The sequence below is a fragment of the Balaenoptera physalus genome, assembly GCF_965194825.1.
Source record: "Balaenoptera physalus genome assembly, chromosome: 11".
NCBI classification, from domain to species: domain Eukaryota; kingdom Metazoa; phylum Chordata; class Mammalia; order Artiodactyla; family Balaenopteridae; genus Balaenoptera; species Balaenoptera physalus.
In genome coordinates this window covers 41,916,319-41,937,396 of record NC_138896.1, presented here as the reverse complement: position 1 = coordinate 41,937,396, position 21,078 = coordinate 41,916,319, and the positions used below count along the sequence as shown (strand labels likewise).

The window sequence follows — 21,078 nt, the reverse complement described above, 5'->3', positions numbered from 1 at the left end:
GATTCTTTTCTCTTATAGGTTATTACAGAATATTAAGTAGAGTTCCCTGTACTATACAGTAGGTCCTTGTTTGTTATCTATTTTATATACGGTAGTGTGTACCTGTTAATCCCAAACTCCTAATTTATCCCTCCCCCCGTTTCCCTTTGGTAACCATAAGTTTGTTTTCTATGTCCATGGGTCTATTTCTGTTTTCTATATAAGGTCATTTGTATCTTTTGTTTTTCAGATTCCACATATAAGTGATATCATATATTTGTCTTTCTCTAACTTACTTCACTTAGTATGATTATCTCTAGGTCCATCCATGTTGCTGCAAATGGCATTATTTCATTCTTTTTATGGCTGAGTAGTATTCCATTGTATATATGTGTATGTGTGTGTGGGGGTATATATATATACATCTGTGTATCTGTGAGATAGATAGACAGATATATCAATCACATCTTCTTTATCCATTCATCTGTCAATGGACATTTAAGTCGCTTCCATGTCTTGGCTATTGTAAATAGTGCTGCCATGAACACTGGGGTGCATGTATCTTTTCAAATTATGGTTATGGTTAGGTTCTTAAATGAGTGGCTCCTGGCCTCAATTTAATTTACATGAGTTTCCCCGGAGATTAAAATGCAGACTCTGGGGATCCTGCTCTGGGAATTCTGAACGTGTAGTCCTTGGGGAGGGTGGGAAATATGCAATTTTAACAAAGATTCTGACGCAGGTGGTCCCAGAGCCCACCTGGAGAAACACTGCTCCAAGTGAAGGAAGGAAGACCAAAATCCAAAGTCTAAATTTCCGGGTAGAAAGAATTCTTGCTCCCATCATACCTGAAATCCCCTTTCTCTGTGGTCTGATGGTCAGCAGGACATTCTGATTTGCTGGACTTTGTCATCTTTTTCTCCATCCTCCCTTTTAAACCTACAAGCATGGTTTTGCCCACATGGTTTGTAGGCCTCTGGGGATAGACTGTAGCTTGTCGTTTCTTGGACAGGATTCTTCCTTCTGCTCTATCTGTGATAACATCCCAGTTCCTGACGTGCAGAGAAAGCACAATAAAAGTTTCTCGAAGTTCCTATGTGCTTCTTTTCAAGAACTTAAAATCCGTTATAAAGATCACACCTTATAATGCCATGGAAGTGCTAAACCTCACATTTCATTGATTCTCTGCCAGCCATCTACCAGTTTCTGAACTGATTAATTCACATAATTCAAGAAATCTGCACCTAAGGCTGGATAGAGGGGCTGCAGACCCTGCACCTTGTTACAAAGCACCATTCAGAGAATAAGCGCTCCTACAAATCAAAAAGTGACAAAAACAGGGGCTCTCCTCTTGTATCCAGTTTCTCTCTGAAGTTAAAACGGAAGCAATGGCCCCAAGGGCAAAGCATAAGACAGCACCCTATTCATTCACGTGCCCATATATCAGACTATTTATGCAGCTAATACTTGGTGAACCCTGGCGACTTATGTCAGGCTGTGTGGCAGAAGCTAAGGAGGCAAAGGTGAGTAACAGAGGCATGCCCTTTGCCCACAGTGATCTCAAAATGCAGTGGGGAAAAGAGGTGTCATAAAAATAAGCCCCGTGTAGTGTGACACCCAACACGGGCAACCTCACCAGGGCGGGGAGAGTCTGCAAGTGGGAAGGGCAGGTTGATGACTTAAACTTTGCCTCCATTGACTTTTTTTTTTTTTAACATCTTTATTGGAGTATAACTGCTTTACAGTGGTGTGTTAGTTTCTGCTTTATAACAAAGTGCATCAGTTATACGTATACATATGTTCCCATATCTCTTCCCTCTTGCGTCTCCCTCCCTCCCACCCTCCCTATCCCATCCCTCTAGGTGGTCACAAAGCACCGAGCTGATCTCCCTGTGCTATGCGGCTGCTTCCCACTAGCTATCTATTTTACGTTTGGTAGTGTATATATGTCCATGCCACTCTCTCACTTTGTCACAGCTTACCCTTCCCCCTCCCCATATCCTCAAGTCCATTCTCTAGTAGGTCTGTGTCTTCATTGACTTTTTATAATGAACCATATGCTGCTTTCCTAATTACAAAAAAAAAAAATCCCAAGGTGAAATAAACTTGGAAATACAATGGGTAAATGCAACCATTAAAGGATCTTAGAAGGAGGAACACCGTCTGTGGTCCTCAACACTTAACATGGAATAACCAGGCTTAAAATGCCAGAGTCCACTCTCGTCCCAACCATCGCTGACGACGAGACTCCAGAAAAAAGAATATTGGTGACTGGTTCCCCCCACCTTTTGCCTTCTGGCTGTGCCTGAGACGGCTCATTCCCATGCCAGACACCCATCAAACCCATACACATTATGACCCAACTTATGAAACTCCCCCATTAATTATATCATGGTCAGCCGTCCAAGACACACATCACGTCAGGGTCGCTCCCGTGCCTTAGAACTGGCAGATCCAGCAGGAAATCGTGATGGCTGTTGTTTCCTCCCGGAATTGGGGGCTGCAGGTGTTTTTCAAGCACTTCTCTCATCTCGCAAAGAGAGTCCGGAGAAACGCACAAAACGACAAGCAATGAATGCCATAAACCACTCTGGCGTCGCTTCTCCGGTCACAGATGACCTCCCAGATGCCAAATCAGCCCACGTTTACTGCCCATCCAGCCCCTTTTTCCAGGCAGCCTTCCCGGATGTGCTTCCCACATCTGGCTCCCAGGCAAGGTCTTGGGATGCTCCTGTTTCTCTGCCTGCTCCTTCCCAGCCTCTGTCTCAGGTTCCTTTTCATCAGTCCTTTCACGACAGTGCTCCCCAAGGTCCTGCCTTCCCGCAGCCGTGCCTGGACCGTCTCATCTGTGGTGACAACTTCATCCATGATCTGCAAGCGTTAGCTCCACCCATGAGGTCAGTCCTCTGGGGAGCCTGACATGGTGGCAGTCGGCCACACTCTCGCTCGGCTTGTCTACGACACCAGCCAGCACTGCTGAGCAGCCCTCCCGCCGCTCCTTCTTGGATCTTCCTCTGCTCTGCCTTAAACCGTGACGCACCTGCACGCACCTGCCCTTCATTCTCGCAGCCCCAACCATCCCCTCCACAAGGATGCCTCCCAAACCTTCACCTCCCCTGAGCCTCAGACCCTGATACTCAGCTGCCCACCGAACACCTCCACTGGGATCTTCCAAAGGCATCTCCCCCTCATCTTTGCCCTCAGTCCTGTCCTGTCTTGCATCTCCCGTCTCCCCACGGTGGGAAGTGGGAGTTTATCCCAGTCGCAGACCTCTCACTCGCCCTTCCCTCCACATCCAACACATCCCCTCCCCATCTGTCACCCACACGCCTGGTCCAGTATCTCCCTTTTTCCTGCTCCCCCTCCAGTCTCTCCATTACCCACATGGATGCCTAGCCTCCTGCCTCCAGGCTGCCCCCATTCAACCCCATGCTCCCTGCTGGTGCCGGGTGACCTGGGAGTCACTCCCCGGCTGGACACCCTTTCACAGCGCCAACCCTACCCCCACCCCCCGGGTTTCAAGAAAACACTCCCTAGCCGAGCCCACAGGCCCCCGTGATCCCGCCACCATCCACCTCTCTCCAGCCTCATCTCTTGCCATGCGCTACAGTAATATCTTGCATTTCCCAAATTTCAGACCTTCAGACACACACACACACGCTGTATCATCTGCCCAGGCACATCCTTCTTGCATTTCTTTGTCTCTACCTGCAACTTGTTCCTCAGAGCTTGAGTAAATGTCATCTTTCCCAGGAAGCCTTCTTAATACTCTTCCCTTCCCCAGGAATGATGGAGACCCCACCCCACCCTGGGCTCCTTCAGGCACACCTCTGACACCGTCCTGTCATCACAGATGGACCTGGTCCTTTCATTCCTGTCCCCTAAATCCCTTGAGAGCCATCACCAATCTACCACTAGCCAGCTACCACTGGCTCCTAGCACAGAACTCGAATACCTGGTGCTAGTTAAAAAATTCAGGAAATGAATACAACTCATTGTAAAACTCTGTTCCTGCTCCCTTGTCCCTTATCTCAGTGAAGTGTGCGTTCCAGCCAAGACTTCACCAGTGCTTTGTTGGGCCTTTCACAAGGAAATACTCTGCCGTTATTTAGAACACTTATTTGAGTTACTCTCTTCCCATCTGGATCCCTGAGGAAGGTCAGAACAGTTGCCAGCACAGTCAAGAGGCATTTTAGAAATAAGAATAACTACAGCTGGCTGCAGGGAAGGTCTCCAGAAGACCAGAGCATCTGCTTAGGAAATGCCAACGAGCTACAGGGAGACCTCCTTGCCATGGTCCAGTGGGTCACATATAAAGGCTGAATGGTCCACGAAAAAAGCCCAAGGCAGGGACCTTGATAAGAAGGTCTGACTTATGGATAAAAAAGATGTGGTACATACATATAATGGAATATTAGCCATTAAAAAGAATGAAAGAATGCCATTAGCAGCAACATGGATGGACCTAGAGATTATCATACTAAGTGAATTAAGTCAGATGCAGAAAGACAAATATCATATGATATCACTTACATGTGGAATCTAAAAAAAAAAAAAAAGATACAAATGAACTTACAAAACAGAATCAGACTCACAGACATAGAAAACAAATGTATGGTTACCAAAGAGGAAAAGTGGCGGGGGGAGGGATACATTAGGAGCTTAGGATTAACATATGCACACTACTATATATAAAAATAGACAACCAACGAGGACCTACTGTATAGCACAAGGAACTCTACTCAGTATTCTGTAATAACTTACACGGGTAAAGACTCTGAAAAAGAATGGATGTATGTATACGTGTAACTGAATCACTTAGCTGTACACCTAAAACTAATACAACATTGTAAATCAACTGTAGTCCAATACAAGATAAAAATTAAATTTGAAAAAAGTTTCGAAGGCCCGAGTTAGGTGAGGGAGGGAGGAACACCCGTGACCCACTCAGTTCCCGGGGTGCCTGCTGCCGCCCCGACTTAGTTGAGGCCTCTGTGGTGTTACTTGGGGCTCCCCCACCCCACTCCCCAGCTCCAGGCCGCCTTTTGCTGGGGACGCGTGTGGAGTCATTGGCACCTGGCCCTCCCATGTTTGTCTACCTTGCTCAGGCCCCCTTGTTCCTCTTGGTCCACCACTCATCCACCCCACTGAATGGAGGAAGCCTATGCTTTCACATCCTGCAACGCCATCAAACAAAGGGTGAAGAGCAAAGTTAAACACTCCAGGGCATCAACCCTTAACGTGCAATGGCACTTCCACTGAGCACCTTCACAAACAAAACATATGTTAGGTAAACACGGAGCTGATTGCTTCACAGAACCTTAACAGCAGCGGAGCACTAGGGCTCGGTCTGCTTCTGCCCACGTTCTTTCCCGTGGACCTCTCTCTGCAGCCGCATGGCCCTGGGGGTGGCTGTGTCTCCCTGACTGATTTCAGCACGAGAATCCTAAGTCAGGTAGAGACTTCTAAACTGCTTACTCACCTCTTACCTCACTCTGTCTGGCTGCCTTTAACTTATCACATCCTCTGGAAATGTCTCCATCTTGTTGGTTATCTACACCAATCCTACCTTTGAAACCTATAGCTAGCTTCCTGTTGGTATTAAAGTTACAGATCAATTCGTGTTTTCTCCAGAAAGACAAAAAGGCAAGAGTTATTGATGAATCTGCCTTGTTAAAACAGTTAAATGTTTAACAATAAAGGTTTGGGAAATGTTCGCAAACCTATGTGAAGTGAACGAAAGCAAGACAGAAATATCTATGTGGTGCATAACCCCAATTTTTGTGAAGCAGGTTATGAAAAGGAAAAAGATAAAGAGAATACATAAAAACATTACTGATGACTATTTCTGGGTAGTAAGATATACAATTTTTCTACTGAGGAGACAGAATTGTGATTTGGAATCTAACAAACCTGGATCCACTGCTCACTCACCCTGCCACCAAAGACAAGGTTTTTAAACCTGAGACTCGGTTTTCTCACCTGTTAAAAAGGGGGATGCAAATTTCCTTCTTGGAGGTGGTTTGACGGTTAAAGGAGATAACACACGACGCGCTTGCTTGGCCTCACAGCTCGTACACAGTAAGCCCTCAGTAAGTATTCTGAGGATAAAGATTCACACTGTTCTCTTGGTTTTTCAACAGTGTTTCTTTACATTTCCTTATTATTAATTCTCAACAAGCAACATGTGCTTTAAAAAACATAAGCTGGAAAAGAAATGATCCTGATAATTCCTTGCTCTACCCTTCCCCAGTCTTCTCAAGGACAGGTCAAATGGAATTCACTTTAAGTACAGCGAGAAAAAAGAAAAAAAAAGGACACCAGCTAAATTGGGGCTACTCTATGTTGCAAAGAAGAATTTCCCAGAGGGAAGCCTGCTGGCTAGCCCAGGCAGAGCCTCAGGTGTACTCCATGGGTGAGAGGAATGCTGGTGGGTTAAGCAGGTGAGTCATCCAGTTGCCAGGTCAGTGGCAGTGTGCTCAGAGAAGATAAGGCTATGAAAAGGTGTGCCACGCTAAGAAAATTCACGTGGGACCAGTGATCAATCTGTATGCCGATGGAGCCAGGTACTAATGTCAACGTGTCAGCGTATCACCTGTCTTCAGCATCCTTATCGAGAATTAAATGCCCCATCACAGTGCTTGCAGAATATTCACACTCTGAGAAAAGAACATGGGATGATCTTAGCCACTGGCAGTTAGAGACAAAGTCCTCTCCATAGGAGAGGGCCACACCTACTTCCAAGGGACCTGGGACGTTCACGTTGTCTAATCTCTTTACTCTTCTTTCAAAGGTAGAGCCCCATACAGTCTTCATTTTTGGCTTTCCTTGTTCTACCCTTCTGGCAACACACCGGTCTTTTGCCAAGACGGCACAACGATGACCTTAGAAGGGTCACATAAGAGCGTCCCAAGAAAGCCCTACTTTCTTTCGTTAGATGATATTTCCTTTTTGGCCATAAAAGATGGACAAATCACCTCATAGGGTGGACCACTTCTACTGGTGGTTGAATTCATTCACTAGGTAGAATTTCATGAGTTTAAATCTCTTAGGATGACTTTCTCCTATTTTCATCTCCAAATGCAAAGAGTACTTAGTCATAAATATTGCCTATATTCTTTCTCTCAAAATAGACTACAGCTATCAGCCCTACCTTTATCATGCTCAATGTTCCCCAAGTAATGAAAAGTGCCACCCCTCTGGGTTTCTTATTTCAGCTCCATCACTAACTGGAAATACAACTTGGAGGCATACCACAACTTCTTCAAGCCCCAGCTTCCTCATCCTCATCAGTCATCCTGAGATGCTTCTACCCAGCTCCCAAGATTGGTGTGTGGATTAGATAAAATACAGGTGTGATGAAACAGCACAATGCCTAGCATAAGGCACACAGTATCTAGACATCACTTCAGGTAGAAACCTCCCTCACCTGTGTCACTCTAGCCTTCAGACGTGCTCGTGTCCTCATCCCTGCCCTGCATACTTATTCTCACAGCCCTAGTGCAGATCCTCATGACCCAAAACAAAGGACAATAATAGGGTTAATTCCAGCAGCCAACACTGAGTGTTCATTACGTGCAAGACACGGTTTTAAGCCCTTTACACACACAGCCTCTATTAAGAGTCACAATACCATTTCCCAGATGAAGAAACTGAGGCACAGAGAACTGAAATAACTTGTCCAAGATGGTGAGCCCTGTCCTGAAAATCTTTCAGGACCCCATGTTCCCCAGAGCAAGTGCCTCAAACATCCCTCATACATAAAACTCTCATTTTCAAAATATACTTTAAACCACTTTCTAAAAATTCAAATTAAAAAAAATCATGCGTACTTGCACAGGTTTTATGCTAACTGTTAGCAAATGGGTGGCCAGGCATCATGTCGATCCGTGTCTGGGTTTACACATTTCTGTGCAGATGTGGAAAGGAGGCTACCCTTCCTCTTTGGGGGCACACATCTGAATTTCCTACAAATGGGTCACTCACTGGAAGGTTGTGACAGTGCAACAGAATCGTGTGTGTGTCTGTGTGTGTGTGTTTACTAGGCCTGTATGTGATCAGTGACATAAAACCGTACAATTCCAGGATTCAATTAAATGCCAGTTGGGGCAGCTGCTGCTCACGCCTTACCAACAGCTGGATTTCTCTTTTTCTTGTGTAAATAGCTAACTGCACTTCCCACCTCCTTTCAGTTAAGTTGGGGACATGAAACTGGCCAACAGAACATGGATGGGGATGATGTAGGCCACTTCTCAACACAGCCCATAAAAATCACCCAGGCACAAACCCTGCTTTCCCCTCCCACAAGGACCCTGGTGGCCGCTAGTTGAAGCAACATGTGCATCCAAGGAGGAAGATATATATATCCCTGAATATATAGAACAGAGCCTCTCACAACCCACCTCCCCATTCCACACACCCCCACCAAACACACACACACACACACATACACACACACACATGGGAAGGGACTGTAAATTGATCAGCAATAAAATTTCTCATTCTGTTGAGCCCTTGAGAATTTTTTAGCCGCACAGCACGGCTTGTGGGATCTTAGTTCCCCAACCAGGGATTGAACCCAGGGCCACGGCGGTGAAAGCGCCGAGTCCTAACCACTGGACCACAAGGGAATTCCCTCTTCTCTGATTTTGGATGAATCTTAAAATTTTCAGTGAGTATCCAACAGACAAGCACTGAGATATCTGCATTTTTAATGATATCATTGACTCCATAAATGTATAACAAACATTTGAAAAAATTTTCCAACAAACAACAACTCAGCTGAGGAATCCACTCGTTAACTCCCTCCAAATTTGCAACTCAAGTATGAGAATTGTTAAAGACTGCATGATTTCAACTTCAAACCAAAAATCCCCATTATGCTCTCAAGTCTCTTTCAAATCAGTTACACTGTAACTGACACCTCTCTGTGTACCCTGAGCACTTTATTTGTATAACTGTATAAGCCATTAATGTTAAATTACTTACATATGTCTGTTGTGCCTGTAGAATTACCTCCTTAAGGGATAGAAGAATTCAGCAAAGAGCCTTACACAAACACAGTAAGTACTCAATAAACGATGCTTGAACTAAAAAAAATAATAATTATGAGCTATAGTTGATAACCACAAACAGTAAAAAAAAAAAAAAAAAATGGCCTGGATCCAAGGCTTTTTCAAACTGAAAAGACGTAAGAATCAAAATTTATTATTAGCTTGGAGCAGGTGTGTTAGATTGAGGATATATTCAATACTTAGAAAGCCAATTTGAAAACCAAATCCTTTCTGGGCTTCCCTGGTGGCGCAGTGGTTAAGAATCCGCCTGCCAATGCAGGCGACACGAGCCAGGGTTCGAGCCCTGGTCCAGGAAGATCCCACATGCTGTGGAGCAACTAAGCCCGTGCGCCACAACTACTGAGCCTGCACTCTAGAGCCCGCAAGCCACAACTACTGAAGCCCGTGTGCCTAGAGCCTGTGCTCCGCAACAAGAGAAGCCACCGCAAAGAGAAGTCTGCACACTGCAAGGAAAAGTAGCCCCCGCCCGCCACAACTAAAGAAAGCCTGCACACAGCAAAGAAGACCCAACGCAGCCAGTTAATTAATTAATTAATTTATAAATAAATAAATAAATAATAAAATAAAATAAAATAAAAACCAAATCATTTCTATATATAATCCTGTAGTTTCAGTTCTCAGTCCTGCTCCTCAGTCCCCCTTTCCTCCTCGGCTTCTTCATCCTTTTCTAAGACGTGTCTTTTCTAGCTTAATAAGCTCAGAGCATTGTTTCTGGTCATGGCAGCATATTGCTGTCACCATTCTTACGGAGAGATGCCATCCAGCCCTCAGCTGCCTGGAGGCTTAGCATCTCTTGGCTCCAGCCCAAGTCACGTGACAAAACAGGTGACCTCAAAATCAAAAATGAAGCGCCATGGCCACTCACCCTCAACCACTTTTACAGCTGGAAACTGTCAACCTGATACCAAGGAAAACAGCCTAATTAGAAAGTGAGCAGAGACTGTCATTCCACATGTTGGGTTTTTTTTTTTTATTACTGAAGTACAGTTGATTTACAATGTGTTAATTTCTGCTGTACAGCAACGTGAATTCTGTTATGCATATCTATACATTCTTTTTCATGTTCTTTTCCATTATGGTTTATCAGAGGATACTGACTATAGTTCCCTGTGCTCTACAGTAGGACCTTGTTGTTTATCCATCCTGTATAAATAGTTTGCATCTGCTCATCCCAAACTCCCAATCCATCCCTCCTCCACCTCTATCCCCCTTGGTAACCACAACTCTGTTCTCTATGTCTGTGAGTCTGTTTCTATTTCATAGATAAGTTCATTTGTGTCATATTTTAGATTCCACATATAAGTGATATCGTACGGTATATGTCTTTGTCTGGCTTACTTCACTTAGTATGATAATCTCTAGGTCCATTCATGTTGCTGCTAATGGCATTATTTCATTCTTTTTATGGCTGAGTAATATTCCCTGTGTGTATATATGTATATATACACATACCACATCTTCTTTATCCATTCATCCATCGATGGACACTTATGTTGCTTCTATGTCTTGGCTATTGTGAATAGTGCTGCTATGAACATAGGGGTGCATGTATCTTTTCCAATTAGAGTTTTCTCTGGATATATGCCCAGGGTTTTGTTTTACTTCAGGAGAAACCACTACAATTATGTGCCTTCATCTTAGCCCATTCTGTGTAAATCCAACACAGTTTTGGAAAATTCATCACCCAGCCACAGAGCAGTGCAGGACTGAGTGAATGACTGAATGGGGGAGGGGTGGAGGGAGGATGGGTAGCTACTGAAAATCTCTAAGCATTTAGAGAACCCAGGACTGACTGAAGTTCGTACTGACCTAAAAAATATATTCAGAGGTGTTGACCTCAAACTCAGGGCACCATCTCTATTACAAACCTGCTAATTAAAGAGAAGACAAGAGAGAGGAAGTTACATAAACCTACAATTTATTCAGCACAGCCACAATTTTTCTGGTAAGAGGAAGAGAACCATATGAATTAATAAAGAGTAACAATAGTTTACTCTTTTATACTTTTTTTGAAATTGCCATCTGAGGCAGATTTTGAGTACTATAAAATTATCAGTGTCCTGGTTTATTTACCTAAGTTGGCCTTAAGTAATGCATGGCTGTTTTTGAAAACTGATCCAGTTGAAAACGTGAAACCACTGGTCTGAGGATACACAAAATGACAAATTCTGAAAGAGTTCCAAAATCATTTTGAGCAGAGGCATTGCTGTCAAAATTTCCCTTCGGACTTAACAATTTGCATCATTAATTTGTGATAGATTTTCAGGTTTATCTGATAAAATATCATGGATGTTTCTTTATGGTACAAAAAAAAAGGAAGGAAGGATCTGTTTGCATAGTTTATTCCAACTCTTTCAGTGTTTAAAATGATTCTCATACATCCTCATATCTAAACAAGGCTCCTCGAAAAAAACTGTTTGTAGCATGGAAAGGTGATTAGAAAATGTCACAGACATCAAATTTCTTTCCACCTCCACTTTGAAAATAATTATTATTATCTGTAATTAAAATGTGAGTGGAAGGCAATTATATGTTTTCTGTGATTAACCCCTCTCCCTCACAAAAGAACAGGTAAAAAGTTAAGACAGAGAAAGGACCTGTGATAGGAAAGTGGCAGTACTTGTAAAGGCAACCAAGCCAGGTCTGGGGTAGAAACCGTCAGCTCTCCACCCACAAGGCAGAGTGGCACTGCGGGGCTTCTCTTTGAGGGGTGTCTCCTGTACCATTTTCACAGTGACTGTGACAAAGAAACTCACCGACTGATAACACAGATTAAGTCTAGCACTGGAGCGGTGTGCTAGGCAGAGCACTAAGCCTGGGCCCGAATTAGGCAGAGACAGAGAAGGGAACAATGGCCTGACTGTGGAAAGTCTCAAGTCTGCGTGGGCGAGAACTGGCCTCTACCACACTTCTGTTGTGGGTGTATGTAGTTATTACCCCCCAAAAAACACTAACTGTTCATAACCAAGAAGGAGGACTTCTAGGCACACTGGATGCCTTGCTTGCCAGAAAGAGCTGTTTTTCAGGGCACACTCAGAAGCACCAAGACTTGCTGTAATACAAGGGCATTTCAGCAGGCTTCAAAATTGATCTTAGATTTCATTAAACAAACCCACTGACACAGACCACAGACACTGATCCCCATCTTGCAGCTGTACAGAGGGCGACTAATCCAAACATTTAATCCAAGTCTAGCCTCTCGACTTTGTGGAACGATGATCCTGCTGGTGGATTGGATAAGCTGTCCATCTGCTAACTCTGAAGCTCTGCCCCAGTGCCAGTGAGGGTTTTGTACTAAAACTATCTTTTAGTTTCTTGTTCACTCAAGTTTGCAAAGTAATTCGCCAGAATGTGCAGTCTCTGGCCATGTTTGTTCCGCATGCAGTATTATTTGCCCCATAAGAAAATTAAACTCATGACCTCTTTGGCTGTGCTAATACTAAGAGCGTTTCCTTAACTTCATCCATCCCTGTTCTACCTTCACAATTTTTGTCATCCTGGTAGAGCACCTGTGTTCTTTATTATTTACCTCACTCTTTTATATCAACTTTGTTGAGTAAGATTTATTTTTAAATCACTAACATGAATAGAAAACTATTATCATCACCAGATATAAAAGATAAATATAACAATCAATACAATATAGTGCTATTAAGTTTTACAGAAAGCAACCTAAAGGGAGTAAAAATTTTTTTAAATAAAAAGGAAAGAGGATAACTTCCTCACTCTGATTCAATATTAAAAATTGCTGTTTTGCAGTACCACTTAAAATCTTCTCTAGCAGTGCTGGTGGCGTATGCCTTACATTTTGGGGGAAAAAAACTGAACTAAACAGATAATGATACAATACTGTGATGTAAGTCGAATTACAGCATAGACTATAAAATTCAAATTACTAACCCTCTGGGCAGGACTCATGATGCACTAAGAAAGTCTGCCCTAGATTTGTGGAGAGCAAGATAGTACTCTGGGGTAGTACCTCTTCTCGCATATCCAGAAAGCATTTGTCTCCAAGAGCTAAGAATCAGTGAGCAGAGAAAACAGACAAAAAGTCCGGGCATGAAAGCGGATGCGCTTCACCACAGAAAACTGCATCAGACCTTAACTTGAAGCCTATAGTACTATCTCCCTCCCTTGAGCAGGGAACATTAGGAAACGTCTAATTTTGCTCCTGGAATCAAAGCCAACTTGAACTTCAGTCAGCTCTAGCCTCTTACCCTTTCGCCAGGAATATCCTGGAGGTTTCCCACCTTCCACATGGGCAGGTGCGGGACCAAGAGAAACAGCCAATCTGGGCTCAAAACCACAGGAAGCTGCTGAGGGGCTGTTGGGAGCAGGCTTGGGGGTGGGGACAGCTAAGATCTTGCCCCTCATGGCATCCCTGGGGAGCTTCTTAGCAATGCAGCATCTCCAGACCCACCCCAGACCTACTGCATCAGAATCTACATTTTAACAAAATCCAACGGTAATTCATGGCACGGTCAAGTTTGACAAGCACTGATCCAAAGGGCTTGAGTGGTCTGACACCAACATCTCGCTCGCCTCCCTCCTCCATGGGCAAGCGACACTTTCTGGAAAATCAGGAACTGAGGAAGCCAACAAAGGTCTTACCACAACAGTGGCCAGCGCTGGCCGTGGCCCTGCTACAACCCAGGGACTGGGCAGGAACAGCCTCTGATCACAGAGAGGGCTGTCTCCGCTGGGGCTGCAGAAGACACACGGGGCTCCAGACATGAGCCCCAAACCCTTACAAACACCTGCATCCACGCAAAGTGCGGGTCCTCCCACTGTCTCTCAGGCTGCAGACTCTGTAACTTTGATTCACCTACTCAGCTGCCTAGGAAACTCACATTAATGGGATTTTATCGGCCAAAGGAATGAGCCAGGAGACATAGGGAGATTTGCCTGACCTGGAAACAGCTCAAGACCCACGTTCCTGTTGGTTATAGTAAAACCATGACCTTGTTCTGCTCTGTCATCTGTGCAGTTTTTTCACAACCACAAAGAAAGCCCCCTCTACCACCACCACCCCCATTCCCACCACACACACGAGCCAGAGCAAGGTTTTGCCAATAGGCGAAGGGTGAGGTTAACTCCCCCAGCATTTCTACAAGAGCCTGATTAAAAGGGAGCAGATCTGCAGGATCCGTCACAAAAGTCCAACATCTGCAGAAGGAGAGGTTGAAAATGAGGGGGGCAGAAAAGGAGGGTAGGCATCCCAGGGAGATAAAACACTGTGTGACCTGACGCGACTACAGTGCAAGCTCACCTCCTCTTATCAACATGCTGGAAGGTATAAATGGACACATGGAAAGAGGCACGTAGCCCTTCTCTCTTCCTCTGAATATTTGAAAAGACACAGCTGATGTGGAATCTGGTAAAACTGGCTGCTGACCATGCTGAATTCCCACAGAGCATCTCTTCCCATCAGAGTCAATAATAGGACTGCAACCTTCAAGCTCTATGCGTTCTATGCTCCCAGATAATTAAAGCCAATACTTCTCCCCTTTCTCAAGTATTTCTGGACCCCTGCTTCTCTTCCTGCCTAATGCCAATTTCAAAATGACTATTTGATTTCTTGGGATTGTGTGATTTCAGCGACCATTTTTCAAAGTCACTGCTTCCTTGCAGAGTTCATAGCCAGCCAGTCTTTACAACTGAGATCATCGCTAAGACAAGAGAGAGCAGTTTCAATCACATACGCCTTAGGTAAGGGAGATGCAGGACAGCCTTAGAGGCAAGGCTGGCCTCAGAGGCCCGGCCCCTGCCACACTGCAGTGTGAGGGGACGCTGCCTATCAACAACTTCTGCACTGAGGGTAGGGCCGCGCTCTGTACTGCTTGCCACCCCTGTACCAGGGCAGCCAATACCTAGAGTGCCCAGTGACCGGGAGCTATGGCTTACGGTTGGCTTAAAAAGATGAGTTGGGTCAACCAGGCCTCATTTAGAAATGGCAGCCAGATGCCACAGCAAGGGCAGAGGCCCAGAAGCGCATGGTGAGAAACCACAACAAAACAGGTCTGCAGAGGCCAGTTCCAAAGAACAGAACACCCATAAACAGAAGAGAGAGGCCAAGAAACCACTAAAATGGTGTCAGATGCGGACTCCGGGGCAATGCTTTTAGCAAGTCAGCTCCACCCCACCCACCATCCTCACCATCAAATCCCTTTTACTTAAGCAGAGCTGACCCCCCCGCAACCAAATAAGCCATTGTAAACAAGCCTCCCAAACTAATTTTTTCACTCTTTCTAGTACCTGCAAGGGAAGAAATAATTCTCATGACAAATAAAAGTAGACGCTATATCAAGAGCATATGGCTTGGCCTAAAGACAGTTTCCAGTGGATGGGATCTGAGAGGGGGTAGCAATTTCAAAAGTGGGGGGTAAAATCATTCTTTCTTCACCACGTTTTCAATCAAGTACTGATTATTATTGCTGCCTTATAACAATGACCCACAGGAAAATACCGTTATCTGGGCTTTGGGGTTTCTGCAGAGGACATCAGATTGAAAGAGCCAGACCTGAGGGTCATTGAGAAGGAACCTACAGATTTTTGTAGGAAAGCAAAACAAAACACAAAGCAGGTGTGTAATAGGAGAGACAGAAAAGGATTATCATTTTTATAAACAATAGATTACATATGGGCTTATCCTCAGGACATTAAACCGGAGTTCTTGCAAGAACTGAATTCCATCACTAAAGACAGGACCCCTGGGAGCTGCCACTTTAACTTGAAGTAATTAATCAAACATGCTCCAACAAGCCATGGGACCAGCCTGCCCCGGGAATGCTCTAAGGGCTATAAAACCCAAGGTAAAACCAGGGTACCCATTTAAAAGTAAAAGGTTAAAGAGGATATAAACACCCTGCTAGGGCGTTCAGTTAAAAGGAAGCAACATTACAGCGCAATATGAAAATCAAAATAAACTCACAAATATGGCACACAAATAATTCAAGTGGGCAGACCTACCCGGGGCCTAATCAGAACTGAATGAAACTGACAGAAATGCCTGGACGGCACGCAGGTCTGTTCACTGCAGCAGGGAGACAGATTCTCAGGGGATCAGCCCAGGCAGCCAGGCCATAGCCAGGAGAAACCAACCCTTCCCTAGGGCGCTTTCCCCCCCAGCAGTCCCCCGAGATCTGGACAAATGACCATACTAGCAGCCCTCAATGTCACCTCCAGTCAAACGAGGGGGCAAGCTGCGGATTTGCCAGTCCGCAGCTCCGCCGCTGTGAATCAGACTGAACCAACTTTGAGAAAGTTATCGCCTAAAAACTGTGTCATGACATTTTGGGTAAATACCTATGAGGTGACTAAACTATTCAATAACGGCATTAATTTCATCCCAAAACATATGCATAGCTTTCCTCCAAGAACATTTATCCAGCCATATTTACTAAAAATTGTAAGCATCAGCATCAGAAGAGACAAATGAACAATTCAAGTGGAATCATTTTTTCTTACCATTTCGGGACACATCAAGCTCCACCAGCTGCATGAAGTTTGCTATTTCTGGAGGGAGCCGCTGAATTTCGTTATCGCTAAGTCCAAGCTTTCGTAACTTGACTAGCTGGAAAAATTGCTGAAAGACAAAATAGTTTCATGTAGGTCTCACATCTATTTGCAGTGTAAACTTTTTGCCCAATATGAAATTTAAAACAATACGTCTTTTAAAAATTAGTGACGATTGCACCAATGTCAATTTCCTGATTTTGATATTGTACCAAAGTAATGTGGCGATGTCACCAACAGGGTAAACTGGGTACACAGGCCATCTCTGTGTACCATCTACAATTATTTCAAAATTAAAACTTTTTAACAATAAATAACTCAATGAGAATAGTAATGACTCCTTTAAATTATCCAGTAGGTGGTCACATTTTCTACTTATGGAAACTGATATGAAATCTGCAATGTTAAATAAAGATATTTGAAAATTAGAGCAAAATATTTCTTAAACATTTTAAAAAGAAATTACTGTGCATCAGAAAATATATAAATATCCCACAAATGTGTGGAGGAGAAAAAAATTATTTTTGGCCAATCTAAAAAAGAGCCTGCACTGGATCCTTCCATTAACCACGGTACACAGAGGTGCCTTTTGCGCCACACCCTTTAAAAACTGTACTAAACTGTACCCTTTAAAAACTGTACTAAAATAGCATTAAAGGAATTTATAGGGAGATGGATATAGATATAAAAATATGAAATAAAGGCATGAGACAATTCAAGATGAGAGGGAATGAGAAGCAAACTAGACATGCAACAAAATCCTTGAAGCTAGAAAACAGATAAATAAATGACAGCTAACGAAAGAATCGATACAAAGCTGAAATTTAAGCCTATGGAGTGAGTAGCCAATAGGAGATTAGGTCCAGGTACCTCTGAAGGAAGGAGAACTGTTTGAAAATGGATATAAAGACAGTTAGGCCCCCATAACCCCTCCTCACCCCTGCACAACCAGGCAGGGGACTGGAAATTTCCCCCAGAAGAGCTGACTGTAAGCACAGCTAAGGGCAGGGGTGAGGCACCCAACTGGAAACAGGGGGAGGGGGTCAGAGCCTGCTCACTGAGATCCACCCCCTTCTCCCTGCAGCCAGGCTCCCAGGTGGGAAAACAGACAGACTTACAGACACGGATTATACAATAGGGAAGCCCCAGGTTACAAGCCCCACCCACGCACTCAGAGCTTCAATTCTCTTCTTTTTTACTTCAAGTGCCTGGATCTCATTTAAACAGAGCCAAGCTTCTCCAGACACTTGAGGAAAGCCCTTTCCATGCAAGCGAGTGGGCACCCACACACATCTCAGAAGAAACGAATGTGATGTAGGGAGCAGGAAAAACTTCCCCAACCAAAAAAATATAATTAATACCCATGGAGAAATAAGAGGAAGTGAAGCAGCATGATGCCATAAAAGGCAAGCTTCAAAGAATAAACTCTCAGAAATTAAAAACTAGTGCAGCATCAATATAAGAATCCAATAAAAGAGATGAAAAATAAAGTTAACAGAAATCCCTCAGAAAGTAGAAAAGAAAGACAATGAGGTGGAGAACCAGGACAGAAAAAAATAGGAAAATTAGAGGATCAGTCCTCAAGGTACTACATCCAATGAATAGGTATTCCAAAGAGAAAGAAAACACAGGGACTGCAGAGCATGAGTTTCCAGTCTGAAAGGGCCCAACACGTGGCCAATAAAATGAATGACACAAAACACATAGGGATACCAAGGAATATTATAAAAGTTCATAACTCCAGAAATAAGACGATTCTAAAAGCTTCCGGAGACCAAGGGGTTGGCGGGGAAGGGAGGTCATAACAAAGGATTGGGAATCAGAATGGTGCTGGACTCAACAGCAACCTTGAAGGCAAGAAGGCAATGGAGCAATGCCTTCAAAATTCCAAGAAAACATTATTCTCAACCTAAAATCACATACCCAGCCAAACTATCAATCAGGTATGTGACAGAATAAAGACATTCTCAGACACGCATGGTCTCAAAAAATTTATCTTCCTTGGACCTTTCTCAAGAATCCATCGAGGGACTTCCCTGGTGGCACAGTGGTAAAGAATCTGCCTGCCAATGCAGGGGACACGGGTTCGAGCCCTGGTCCGGGAAGATCCCACATGCCGTGGGGCAACTAAGCCCGCGAGCCACAACTACTGAAACCTGCACGTCTAGAGCCCATGCTCCGCAACAAGAGAAGCCACCACAATGAGAAGCCCGCATACCACAACGAAGAGTAGCCCCCACTCGCCGCAACTAGAGAAAGCCCACACGCAGCAATGAAGACCCAATGCAGTCAAAAATAAATAAATAAAATAAACAAATTTATTTTAAAAAAAAAGAATCCATCAAAATGTGGAAGTATTGGGTTGGCCAAAAAGTTCATTTGGTTAGTGACTATGTTGTTCAATAAAATTCTTGGTGAAAATGAAAAACGTATCTCTTATTTTCACTTAAAACTGAATGAACTTTTTGGTCAACCCAATAAATCTAAAAGGAGGAAGATCTGAGATCCAGAAATCAGAGAATCAACAAAACAGAGAGAGACAAAGGACAAAACAGTGAAGGAATCCCAAGATGGCAACCAAGCAGCAGGTCCCAAGAGCAACCTGTCTACACTGAAGAAAATATGAGGGCTCCCATAAAAAAGAATAAAAATAAAAACACATGTGAGGGATTATCTGACATGTTTGGAAGTATCAGGAAGATTTACTTGGTGACAAATTAGAAACTGAAATAGAGAAAACAAAGCAAGCAAAGAAGGAGGGAGTTATTAATTCCAGAAAAAATACAGAGTAAAAGAAGATATAGTCATAATATAAATATAAAATTTGGTTATGATCAATACTTACACAGTCATAATATTTTAATATTTATATACTGTTAAAAACAAAATTTATATTATGTCAATACTGAGAGGATGGGAAAGAAACTGTAAGTGCTAAAGACTCATCTTCCATAGAAGGAAATCAATAAATAACTAAAAAGTGTGTGTGGGTGGGGGGGCAGAATCAAACAGTAAAAGCAAGCCATTTAGCAATGTGGAAGCTAATGTCAATAGAAATATCCCAGAGCTGGGGGTTCACAAAAGCCAGAAATTGAAGTGGGAGAGGGGGAGGGCAAGAGGCTTATTGGATTTTTAAAAAATTATTTGCATATATTACCTTGCTAAAAATAGAAATTGAATTTACAAAGGAGAAAGTCTCTACTAAGATGACAGGGTGCTCCAAATGATAGTTGCGAAGGATGCTAACATTTAATAAGCTTCATCATTTCTTTTCCTTTGGTAAAAGGGATTATAACTTATACAATCAAAAAGAAGGCATCGTCTTTGGAAACCAGTTGGGCAATACACAAAACGTAAAAAGTTTTTCAAGTCCATTGACATCATAACAATACTTTTGGGCATCTATTCTCCTAACAGAATTGAAAATAAGAAAAACCAGCTACGGTGCACAATATGTCTTTGCATTCTTATCACTACAAATGAAAAGCATGTCAAATAAGGGAAATGTTTAGCATGTTATTAATAACTCAATACCAAGCAAACAACAAAAATAATTACTGTAAAGACCAGGGAACCTGAAAAAGATTGACGATGCAAATATAATTTAAAAAGAAGACAAAATGGCAGGTACTCTATGGAAAAAAGCACGCATGCATGTTGAGAAGGGAACGGGGGAAAAAAATGTTATGCTAGGCAACAAGGGAAATGCATGAACAACTTTATTTTTTAACAAAAAAGAAAGATGTTTTAAAATAAAACGAACTATGAATCTCAGCAAATGAATGCTACCAATTAGCTATATATGACAATGAGCGTGCTCAACAAAAGGACTAATCCTCTGGAGTTCTTTAATCATAGGGATGAAATTTAATTTCTTAAAGAAAGGTATTGAAATTTCTTTATGTGGGTTATACTAAAGCATTAGCTGACACAAAAGCCATTCAAAAGAGTCACATTTGAATAACTGAGCTTATGCCAGTTGTTCAAAGAGTCTGACAGTTTAATAATGCATTGATGTGTTTACTCAGGCATGAAAAGCTCACTTTGTTTTCCAGGAAAGGCATAACAGCAACAGCACAAAAACCATCACCAAATCCATACATTCAAGGACCGTTCAGAAATAATACAAGAAACCAAGTCAACCAAGGACTTAGATCTACAGTGAATAATAAGCTAGTTTTATGTCTGTGGAAATGACAACCTGCAAATCCCAACGTCCAATAGAAATCCTAATTTAATCCTAATCCGAATTTTAAATCCTAATTTAAAGCAAGCAAATTTAAGTTTTGTTCTGCATATTAAAAGCATCCTCAGAACCTGTCACAAATACTACTTTATTCAACTAGGGAGGCACATACCAGATGGAAAAACAACCCTGTCTGACAGCATCCCACAACGAAAACAGTGATTCCTCAATCCTTCCCTTATTATCCTGATGGGATCTTAGTTTGGTGTCCAAATGCTTTAGATTAACTACATTCTATAAGATAGACACAATGCCACTAAGACT

At 43.1% G+C, this 21,078-nt stretch overlaps 1 protein-coding gene across 4 annotated transcripts in view; it reads right to left on the bottom strand.

The window, feature by feature from the left end:
* The window catches only part of LRRC1 (leucine rich repeat containing 1), a 134,480-nt gene that overhangs the window by 72,265 nt on the left and 41,137 nt on the right, over positions 1 to 21,078 (bottom strand). For all 4 annotated transcript variants that reach the window (XM_082414340.1, XM_082414342.1, XM_082414341.1 and 1 more), the window contains exon 2: positions 16,521 to 16,638. In XM_082414340.1, the coding sequence (XP_082270466.1) occupies positions 16,521 to 16,638 (118 nt within the window). The remainder of the gene's footprint in view (positions 1 to 16,520; positions 16,639 to 21,078) is intronic.